We start from the raw sequence: 12,302 nt of genomic DNA, 5'->3' as shown, positions 1-12,302 counted from the left end.
CCCAGGTAAGATGCTAATGTAAATGTCTGCTTACTCCCAGTAAGCTGGAGGATAAGGTGTTTTCTACATATAAAGCAAACCTGTGGGTCATTATATTTCAATACAAACACTATCACATTTTGTTGTGGATCACTTTAAAACTCACACTACATGGATCATTCATGGTCATTTCATTCTCACATCCCTGGGGTACCAGTATTTATAGGTGAGGATACAAGAGAAGAGGGGATGACTTCCCATTATTAATGTATCTGGAACATTATCCTACATCTCCTGACTCTCCCTGCTACCACTTCCACTATGCCACACTGCTACAGGTTCTCTATTTCTAAAATCTTATTCCTTCAAATTGAATAAATACATTAAGAAAAAACAAACAAAATGGAAAGCTGAATACCTGAAGACTAGTACTCTCAATATAGCTGCTCTAGGCTGTTACAAATCTTTATTCTCTGTTAGACATCATGCTTCGCATTGGAGAATTAGATCTGAAGAAACCTGATAACATTAGCCAATGCAAATTAGATTATTCCCTTTCTGCTACACTTTATTAAATGCATAACAGATGACTTCATATTTACATTAATGGGACACGGGCTTGTTAGAATCTCTGGCTCATGTCACATGTATCATATGTCATCACGAAAAATCACTCAATCCCCATTACAAAAGTCTTCAATTAGGGAGTCAGAACTGTGATTTCTAAGTCAACTTCAATGTAATCTCTCTGTTCTCAAAGACTGTTTGGATTAGTAATTTTGAAAAAATTAAAAAAAATTACCTGCTCCTCTAGTATGATTAAAATCCCCTTTAATAATTTTGCATGATTTTCCATTGCCGTTGCATACGCCACAGTGATCTTCCCTGGCGAGGGACCCTAATAAACCATCGCAGCCAACTTTCTGTAACAAGAGATTGACAGTAGATCATAAAGTGAGTTTTTTTTCCCTTTTGCTTTTTTAACCACTAATTTAGAACAAACCTAGTATCTCCAGACTAGACATATCTAATTGACAAACTAGTAAAATGTCATATTTTCTGGTGCAAACTAATAGAGCAAGCTCATGTCAAATGATGTCATCAATAAAGTGACCAAATAGCAGGACAGTGATGAGGGCATTTTTCCCATATTGAGAATTAAATGGTATCCTAAAGCCATTTGGAAAAACATCATTGAGACAAATGCAATTTATATAAACCCCAAAGGAAATCACATTTCTATTAAATATAACATTATTAATCTACTTCATCCTACTTAACATAGAACAGATACACTTCATTATATGGCAGGCTTCACTTCTTAAGGTGGTTGCAAAGCAAAGGCTAAATATTAAATATTAACTTTGTGAAAATCAAACATAAATGTTTATTTTCACTACAGTTCACGAATAAACTTCTATCCCCATCTGCTTTGGCATTCAGCGCATGAATGTGAGTAAGGCTGCTCACAACCCATGGCCCCATGGCCACCGTAAGAAAATACGAACAGTGGGGAATTCATTTTAATTTGCTTCCAGAAGAATTATGGTTAATATGAATTTTCTGGCAAAAAAATAATTGACTCTTTTCTAGTGAATAATGCTGGTCTCCCACTGATGTTCAGAAAATATGATTATAATTTGCAAACTTGTGCATACTCAAAGGGCAGAATTTAACATATCAGTGTTGTCAGAACTAAATGGTATGCTTATTCCGTTACCCTTAATCAAGAAGGAGTTGCAAGAGAGACTGATTTATAATGTTACAATTATTTTAGAGGAATTTTTAACATCTTAAATAAAACACAAACAAAAACAGGGTCCTTTTCTGTGGTTAGTGTTGGTAGTGTTCGGGTGGGGGAAGAAAGCAGATTATAAAATGCAGCTGCATGATGAATATCCTGAGAAAGCCAAAATCACATTAAACCTGCATAATATAGCATCCTTTCCTTTTATCAAGGGGATCTATCAGTGTCAAGAGGTAGACAAAGTAATGCATTAGTGGAGAAGTTTGATCTGCAAATCAAAGCTTATTCAGGGAGAAATAAAGAGAATGTGGTGGATGAAAGAGGTGGCCATCACAGGGAATTCTCAAAATACAGGTACTGGAAGAGCTCACTAAGCAGGAGCCATAAAAAGACCTGAAAAAAAAATCTCTCATTTACATACAAATGAGGAAAAATTGACAGTAGAGTGTAGAGTGGTCTTTGACATGATAAAAACAATAATAATGCTCTATCCCTAGCTTGTTTCTTGGCAAATACAAAAAACCCAAGAAACAGTAGCTAAATGACTGAAAAAATTAGTACCTACTAATTTATTAGTTCTTTCCAACCCTTGTAACTGGGATATTACAAGTCTGTAAACCTAAAATAAAGGCCAGGGATAGACATGATGTCATGGCTCAACAATCACACATTTTAAAAATAAGAATAAAAGATTTTTTATTTTGGGGGCGCCTGGGTGGCTCAGTCGTTAAGCGTCTGCCTTTGGCTCAGGTCATGGTCCCAGGGTCCTGAGATGGAGCCCCGCATCGGGCTTCCTGCTCAGCAGGGAACCTGCTTCTCCCTCTCCCACTCCCCCTGCTTGTGTTCCTTCTCTAGCTGTCTCCCTCTCTCTGTCAAATAAATAAATAAAATCTTTAAAAAAAAAGATTTTTTATTTTGTAACTGATAGTTTCAAGTATCCATACTTATCACAATATGCCCACGTATCTCCAAAAGTTGAGGTTGAAGGATTTTGCAAAGGCAGTATCATTGCCCTGGTGGTGGGCACCCGAAGTACCACCAGCATGCTGGAGATGGGCAGATAACATGATAATACAGAAAAGGGCTTTTTCTATCCTTTTCCACGACAGAAATATAGAGACAAAATGGGTCATGAGGAGAAAGCTATTTTCAACTGCCCTCCTTTGTCCCTCACCAAGTTTACAATTCTACATTCAGTATCGGTGCTGTGCATTTTGTGTAGCCAAAGCTGAAAAATAGGAGCTTGTCAGAAAGAAAAAAGAAAGTAGCATGCTTTTAATTATACTGAAAGACATTAAAATGTAGCATTTTAATTAAAAAGCCAGAATCTTGAAGTATTCCACTTCTGTCAGAAGGCACAATCCAGTTCATGGAACTTTAATTATAACCATCAGATTCACCAAGCGGTTAGGCAGAATTTTGTTGCTATTGTTATAATTTTGATGTCTAGGGACTCTGTAAAAGACCTGGCTTACACAACACTGTTAAGTGAAAAGAATAGCAATTTAGGCTATTGTATTTGGCATATACAGTTAGGGAAATACATTTTTTTGAAGAACAAATTCATTGAAGACATGCACTAACCTGACAGACTTACAATAATGATGAAATAGAGCTAAAATCTTTAATTGCACCACATACAGGTCTGAAAACAAAATATGTATAGGTAAATGCCTGCAATGATTTTTTTTTTTACAGGAAAGTGAAAAATTACATTTCAGGTTACTGATACAGGCTGTTAAAGAATAAAGGAAATTAAAATGTAATTATAAGACTGTTTCTTACGTTAATGGTATTACAGGATTCTGTGCTTTAACCTCTATAGCAGAAGTACAGGTCTGTGATTCAACAGTCTTACACAATTGAATCACAGACCTGTACCTCTGAAACAAATAATACATTATATGTTAAAGAAAAAAAAAAGAAGATAGCAGGAAGGGAAAAATGAAGGGAGGGAAATCGGAGGGGAAGACGAACCATGAGAGACTATGGACTCTGAGAAACCCACTGAGGGTTCTAGAGGGGAAGGGGTGGGGGGATGGGTTAGCCTGGTGATGGGTATTAAAGAGGGCACGTACTGAATGGAGCCCTGGGTGTTATACGCAAACAATGAATCATGGAACACTACATCAAGAACTAATGATGTAATGTATGGTGATTAACATAATAAAAAAAAGAAAAAAAAACTTATAGCATGCTGGCAAAATATAAAATCTTAGAGCTGGGAAAACATTTAAATTTCATATTGTTTCCAAGTTTTTACCCAGAATTCCATAAGTCTCTATTGGAATACAGTTTGATCCACCCACACCTTGAAATTGTTTTCAAATTTTGGCACGCACGCTTGTGTGCACGTGTGCACGGACATGGATTTTTCTGGGAAGAAAGGAAACTTTTCATCAAATTCTCAAAGGAGTGTATTGCACAAAAAAGTCAATGACCACAGATCTAAAAACTTCATTTGACGTGTGCATACATGTTTTAGGTGATTTTCACGAGAATATAGTTTCTTAGTGGCTGTCATGGATTCACCGTTGCTCCACTCAGATACCTCTTTCATAACTAAGGGATTTATTTCCTTCCCATGCCCACCCACTTTATCAGCTGATGGCTCTCAGCCATCAGCCCTTGGAAGAAATTGCTTAGTCTGAAGAAAACTGCCTTTCCCAAGGTCCCATCCCCCTCCTGGTGTACTTTGCAGCTAGATGTTAGGGGTAAAAAGGCCTGGTTTTCTCACCACAAATGAGGACAACTCTAAAGAGCCATGCCGGCTTCCATGCCCCTCACAGGGTGGGCTGAGGTCCTGTTGTGACTGTAGCATAGCTCCCTTTTTCCCTGTGCCCAACCCTGTCTTCTTCCCCTCCCAACATGGATGTTGATCCTGAAGACACTTGGCATTAATCTTTCTGCCCATTAATCTCCTAGGGGGTTAGCCAACGTGAGACAGTGGTGGAATTATAAGTAGCAACTTTAAAGTTCCAGCCTTTGATCTTCCCACTATGCTGTCCACACTTACTGTCCTTTCCTAAAGATAAACGAAGCGTGCATAAATGCATGTAGTAAATGGAGATTGTTTTTAAAAAGAAAGATAAGAGCAAATGAAATGTTGAAGCATTTTAAGAAATTTGAATATATATATATATATATATTTAAAAATCAGTTGATTCCAGTATGTTGAAAATACCGTAATATTAAGTAATAGGACTGATTTTATAAGTTTTTGCCACATGGCTCTGCCTTGGACACAAGATATGGAGAACTGGAGTACTTGAATTTTGGGTCTGGAATATTTTGACAGAAAATGCCATTTTAGATGTGTAATATGCACATTCCAGAATAAAAATCTCAGGTTCTTTGAGCTAGTCATGGATTTTACAGATTATCTAGTCCAAACCCTTCATTAGACACATGAAGAAAGGGAATTTCAAAGCAGATCAGACTTGCTCAAGATGACAGTTGAATCAGGACTCCATCTGCAGCTTTTGAATCTTGGTGCAGAGCTTTCCACCATCCTGTGGAGCTGCTCAAAGCCTCCCTCAGCACATACGGTCTCCCTCCTGGAGTGTCTTACCTGACACCTGCCATTTGCACAGACATCTAATCCCTGATATCCACAAGAAGTTCCATCCATCACTTTTTCTGACAGAAGAATAGGCTCTTCTTTCCCAACAGGAGAGCAAAACAAGGCACATGGTTTTTCTACACAGAGTGGATAAAAAAAAAAAATGAGCAAAAGTTACTCCATAAATATTTTTATCTCGAGCTTTATTTTTCAGGACACTTTTCGAGGAAAAAATATAATTTGATGTGAATGCAATAACGTAGCTCTAGAGTAGTTATTATGAGTAGTTAATGAGAAGATGCCTGGGAAAAAATAGATGTCCAATGAATATTTATCTCCTTAAGAAATATGTCTTCAGATTATTTTCAAAATGTATCACTTATTATTTTCTGCCCCCAAACCTCTACCACACACAAACCAATGACTCTTGCACCCAAATATTTCAAACACCACCATTTCTTGCTCGTATCTTTTGGAATGAACTCTCCTTTATCTTAAGTACATCTGAGAATTCTGCCTATTTCAGATTTACTTTGTTCATGAAGACTTTCTTAATGTGTCACTTCTAAATTCCCATACACGAATTTGCAATCCGATGCATTTGGCATTTTCTAATTGAAAAATTACTAAATGGAGAAAGAAGAATTTCTAAGATGAGCAATTCTCCTAAGATCTTCCATTACAAGGATGTGTAGAAACGCAACACAATCCCATGAGAACATCCACTGGAACGCACAATAGCTGAAGGGCTATCTAGGACTTAACTCCCTCCATTGCTTCCTTGGAAAGCATGCCAGTATATATGATATCTAGGGGGAGGAACACCTTTCTGGGTAAAGAGTTTTTGAATGGCTGGCAGTCTTCTTCAGTGCTTCATTAAGCAATAGGTAGGATGGGCAGAGTTAAAAACACTTGCCTATCAGGCTCAGTCAAGAGTGGCAAAATATTTTTAAAGGGCTGTTTCTATTTCTAAGCATCCTACAGAAGAACTGTAGTATTTGGTAACACCAGTAGGAGAATTATCCAAATCTGAAACTTCAGAGCAATTTCCATGCTACATTACTACTCTGTTGGCTTGATACCAGTCAGGCCCTTTACTGTTTATTAAGCTCATATAAATAGAATGGAAAATAGTTTACAGTCTTTGACACTGATCTTCGCTTATGTCTTCAGTAAAGTTCCACGTAAGCTGATGGGAGTCTATAAATACCAAATAACAGCCAGAGGCATGGAACAGGGTATCACTTTGCAAAAAGAAGACAGACAGTTAAATGAGCTTTCAGAATTGAACATTTCAAGCAGTTTTCACATGTGGCTTCTGAATACTGCTCTGAACAATTCTGGGGAGTTGGAACATGGCCTTCAATGTGCATGGTTTTGAAATTTTCCTTTAAGATGCCATTATAAGCTGCAATAAAGCATTTCAGTATGCTCTCACACCTCAAAGTAGGTTATGTTTATTCAATGACTGCCTACTATGTCATATCTTTGGACTTAAAAACAGCTGTTATAATTGCAACACTTTAAAAGTGATATTTTATACATATGTGTGTGTGTGTGTGTGTGTGTGTGTGTGTGTGTGTGTGTGTATAGAATAAAGAATTATATATATAATTCTTTCTGGAGTTTTCATGAAGAGAGGAGCAAACCAGATATATGAATAATGTGGAAAGGAGCTCATCTAGAAAATTCCATTCACATTCCAAGCAAGAATTCAGATAAAAATCTATTTCTCCTTTTACAACATATTGTCAATTCACTGTGCTTTACAGATGACATAAATATTTGATCCCAATCTTCCTTCCTGGAGTATACCCTTGAGATTGTGACATTAGAGTGATCCATGTAACGTGCCAGTACTTACTTGGCAGGCAGGCTTTGTCTTGATTTAAGAGACCAACCCTTTCCAAGATATGCATTAAACATGGATTTCAGCCAAATCTCAACACAGTGTATGTAAAATACCTGAATGTTAAAGCCATGCATCTTTTTTTCCTCTAAAAATAACTGTTCACTACAGCACTGATATCCTGTATTTAATTTTCCTAGCCATAGATTCATGTATTACATAAGAATAACAGAAATAGCCCCTTGCAGTTTAAGGTGTCATATGCTATGAAGACTTGGGATTTTTAAAAGAATCATATATTCAGTTTCTCCCATAGTGCCATGTAACACATGAAGACTACTGCTGTGTATTTTATTTAACATATGGACTGATGTGTTTGATGGATATGTGTTGTAAAATTAGAAAAAAGGTAGCCTACTAATTATAGAAATATTTATTATGGACCATTCTGATGATAGACATCACTTTATAAGAGGTGAGGGCTTTTAAAATTGTAATTTCCAATTGCTTTAATATTTTAAATCAGCTCCCCTACAATCCTGTTGTTTTTTTTTTTTAATTTGGAAGGAACCTGTTTCCTTTCTCTTATTTCACTTCTGAATGAACAGGTTTCAAATGACTTTAATATTATTAAACTGCGCAGCTAGTTAGAGGCAGAGATAAGATAAATCCTCAGAGGATCAGATGATAATTTTCCTTGTTTGAGCAGTCATCATTTCTACAACAAAAATTTATGCAACAAATATACACAATAAATATTTATCAGAAGCTTAATAGCTTAATATCTGTCAGTCTGTCCCCTAAACACAGGTAATAGAGAGAATACAGAAACATTAAAATCTGCTATATTAGGGTGCTTGTGAGGTGCTTGGAAGGAGCACATACCCAATTTGGAGGATCAGGGGGACTCCTTTTTCCTAGAGGACTTGACATAAATTGAGTCCAAAAAAAATCAACAGGCACTTTTCAGGTAAATAAATGGTGGGGGTGGGGTGGGGGAGGGGAGAGAGAGAGAGAACAAAGCTTGAGAAATAAAAGGTATTATGCCAAGAAACTAGCATGTTTACAGGTCCAGATCTAAGAGAGCATGATGTGTATGAGGGATGGAATGGAAGTTGGTCTGGATGTGCTGGAGAACACAGAAGGGAATGATGGAGAAGAGGTGAGAGAAGCTAAAGGGGCAGGCCACCCAAACAACCTTAAACACCAGGCAGTGACGCTGAGATTGGTCCTGAGAGCAGTGGGTCTCATGGAAGGGTATTACTTGGCACAGTGGCTGACAGATCCAGCCTTTAAAAGGCAAGTCTGGCTGGAATGAGGAGCAGGGTTTGGAGAAGACTGTGGTCAGAGAGAGGGGAGGAAGCTGTTTGAGAATCCAGGTTCGAGAGAGTGCAATCATGAGTGAACATGCTGACAGGAGAAAGCTTTGGATAAATAGGGCTTGCTACTTGATTACAGATGGGGGGAGACTGACGAACAATGACTCTGGCTAAGTGGGAATGAGGTTGATCATGATGCCATTCTGTGTGAGAGAGCACCGTGAGAGAGGCAGATGGTAGGATTGAGAGAGAAAGGAAAGGGGCATGTTGAGTTAGAAAGAATGAGATGTTGAGTAGAGATGTCCATGCAACAGATGGGTACGCAATGAAGGGGCTTGGGATGGAGAGATCTGGGTTGGAGAGAAATATCTGTGTTCCTTTAGCATATAGATGATAAATAAAACCTAGTGAATAAAGTAATATTATCCCAAGGAGAATGTTTAGTGAGAAGAGGGGCCAGGACAGATCAGTAGAAAATTCCTGTAAGGCACATCATTCATTCAACCTAGTTTATTAAGTGCCTACTCTGTTCAGGTACTGTTTACAATGCCACACATACAGCAGTGCAAAAATAGGATAATCCCTGCTCTTCCAACAATTATGGGGGGCATATAATAAACGAAAGTGAAAGTATTATGGTGGATGGCGATGAATTCTGTGAAAAAAGAATGAAGCAGGGAAAGGAAAGGCACTGTGTTACTATTTAACAAAAGACCTGAAGGTGGTGAGAGACTGAAGCCTACTGATATCTGGAGACAATGTTACAGCAAGGAAAGCAAGAGCTTCCAGATACACTAGGACTTATTCTAGGAAGAGCAAGGGAGCCAGTGTGGGTGGAAGGATGACGGGGAACAGTGGAGATGAAGTCTGAAGGTAAGAAGAAGCCAGGTAGCAGAGCTCCTTAAGTCCTTCCCTTAGAAGGAATGAATATGGACTTCGAGCGAAATGGGAAGGTACCAGAGGCTTTTGAATGGAAGAATAACAGGACATGACTGACAATTTAAATGTTATCACTCTGGCTGTTGAGACTGAAGGAGAACACAGGCATAAAGACCAGTTAGAGGGCTTATTGCAATCACTGGGGAAGAGAAGGTGGCTTGGGCCAGGGTAGCAGTTCTGGCGATGTTAGGAAATGATCAGACTCTGGATGCACTTCAGAGATAAGGTTCATGTCCATAAAAAAGAGCGAAATCTTGCCATCTCTACCAACATGGATGGATCTAGAGAGTACAATGCTAAGTGAAATAAGTCACAAAAAGACAAATTCTATACAATTTCACTCAAGTATGGAATTTAAGAAACAAAACAAATTAACAAAGAAAAAAAGAGACAAACCAAAAAACGGACTCTTAACTCTAGAGAACAAACTGATGATTACCAGAGGGGAGGTGGGTAGGGGGTGGGGGGAAATAGGTGGAGGGAATTAAGAGTACACTTGGCTTGATGATCACTGAGTAATATATGGAAATGCTTAATCACTGTATTGTACACCTGAAACTAACATAACACTGTATCTTAACTACACTGGAATTAAAAAAGATAAGGCTAGTGTGACCTTACTGATATTCTGAATGTATAGTAAAAGAAAAGAAAAAAAATGACTCCAAGATCTTGTCTAAGCATCTGGAAAGAGGGAAGTACCATTTATTAAGAGGACAGTGTGAACAAAAGATTGTGCTTATCATTTCCTCTCAGCTGAGGAAACAGTATGTTTGGAGGCCATCATGGGGAAGAAAACAGGGCATGTTTGAGGCAGTAAAACAAGGCCAAGATCTGGAGTGCAGAGTGACAGGGAACAAGGTTCTAGAAGAGACATGAGGTAAGAGAAAGGAACAGATTACCTCCTCACCCTCTCACTATCAAACACGTAACACTACCATATCTATAATGGAGTAATCTGCCTTGTTATCTGGCTGTTGCCATTAGTGCTTCTATGTTCAGAAGCCTACATGAAGAGAAGGTTTCTGTCAGGTGCACTGAAATTGATCAACAATGGAATTTAGGCTGTTGACAGGTGTATTATTGAAATAAAGGAAAAGCACAGTACAAATTGACTAAGTCCAAATCAGGACAGGAGAGACTAGGGGCACGATGGTCAGGTAAATCAGAAAATTTACCACCATGTTTGGTAACTGTAGCTCAAACCCATAGCTCACTGACTGACCATGGGCAGGAACTATCTTAAGAAGTTATTATTTCTAAGTAATTCTTTTTTTCAAAAAAGATTTATTTATTTACTAGAGAGAGAGCACAAGCTGGAGGGACAGAGAGAGAGAGAGGCAGAGAGAATCTCAAGCAGACTCCCTGCTGAGCGTGGAGCCTGATCCTGGACTATGACTTGAGCCAAAACTAAGAGTCAGATGCTTAACCGACTGAGCCGCCCAGATGGCCCCCTAACTAATTCTTAAGTAATAAGGTAGCATATAATTTACTTAACATTCTTATTCTGAAATAACTAAAGATTTACAGGAAGTTGCAAAAATAGTACAGAGATCTCATATACCTTATTCCCAGTTTGCCCCAGTGGTTACACTTTGGTAACTACAGTACAATAGCAAACCCAGGAAATGGACATCGGTACAGTGTATACTTCTGGGCCATTTTATCACATGTGTAGATTTTACAATCACCAGCACAATCAATATATTCAAGAGTTTTATCAGCACAAAGTTCTACCTTATGCTACCCCTTTATAAGAACACCCATCCATCCTTTCCCCAGCACCATCCTTGACTTCTGGCAACCTTTATTGTGTTTTCCATCTCCACAGTTTTGTCATATATATATGGAACCATAGAATATATTATATATAACTTATATAAATGGAATAAGTTATATAAATGGAAGCACAGAATATTTGGTGTTTTGAGATTGGTTCTTTTCACTCAGCATAAAACTCTGAAATTCACCAAGTTGCTACACATTTCAATAGTTTGTTCCTTTTATTGCTGCATAGTATCCCAGGGTATGGATGTATCTCAGTGTGTCTGACCATTCAGGTACTCAGAACTTTTTTGGTTGTTTCCACTTTTTGGCTATTGAAAATAAAGCTGCTATAAACATTCATGCATATGATTTTTTATGGTTATAAATTTTCACTTCATTGGGAAAAATGCCCAGGAGTATGTTTTCTAAATTGTATGAAAAGTGCATATTGAGTTATTTAAGAAACTACCAAGCTATTTTTCAGAGTGGCTGTACCATTTATATTCCAATCCGTGATGTATGAGATCAAGTTTCTCCTCATCCTCACCAGCATTTCCTGTTGTCACTTTTTTCTTTTTAATTATAGTTCATCTAACTGGTGTGTAATAATATACTCTGCATTTTAAAAAAATATACTTGGAGTCAGTGCTTGTGATTATTATAGGTCATTAGGGTTCAAAAAAAGAGAGCTCTGAAATATTTAGAATATAATCTGTATCATCTATTATATAATACTGACTACTACTTTAAAACATTTTGCAAATCTAGAAGTCTACTTAAGACGGTGGTGATGTGGGTTGTCATACCTTCGTCCATGACAGCTTGCCACTGAAGAACATGCTTTGGGTATGAAGTTCTAACACTATAGGCCTGACATTGCCAGTCTCTGAATCCAGGCAAACCTGCAGGACAAGGTGGATTCTCACATATTCTGTACTGTTTTCTGGGACCATTACAATCCCTTGCTTCAGAACCTAGCCTAGAAGAGATAGTACAAATAATCAATTTTATCTTATTTTAATGTTAACTATTCATTTAAAAAAATTAAAAGGCATTGAATTAATAAGGTATAATCCTTTATATTAAATCTACTTTTGAAAATGTGGATACGTTAAATGATTGCTAATGGAAGGAAATCCA

General features: G+C 37.7%; 1 protein-coding gene across 1 annotated transcript in view; it reads right to left on the bottom strand.

Annotated features, from left to right (window-relative positions):
* The window catches only part of ADAMTS19 (ADAM metallopeptidase with thrombospondin type 1 motif 19), a 250,726-nt gene that overhangs the window by 82,273 nt on the left and 156,151 nt on the right, over nt 1-12,302 (bottom strand). Inside the window, exons 13-15 of the mRNA XM_028103681.2 lie at nt 11,969-12,141; nt 5,298-5,425; nt 782-902 (exon numbers count right to left, since the gene is read on the bottom strand). Coding sequence (XP_027959482.1) covers nt 782-902; nt 5,298-5,425; nt 11,969-12,141 — 422 coding nt within the window. The remainder of the gene's footprint in view (nt 1-781; nt 903-5,297; nt 5,426-11,968; nt 12,142-12,302) is intronic.

Source organism: Eumetopias jubatus, unplaced genomic scaffold, assembly GCF_037043125.1.
Source record: "Eumetopias jubatus isolate StellerSeaLion01/CBP00866 unplaced genomic scaffold, mEumJub1_p1.0 scaffold_5, whole genome shotgun sequence".
Classification (NCBI taxonomy): Eukaryota; Metazoa; Chordata; class Mammalia; order Carnivora; family Otariidae; genus Eumetopias; species Eumetopias jubatus.
This window is presented reverse-complemented; position numbering and strand designations above follow the sequence as displayed.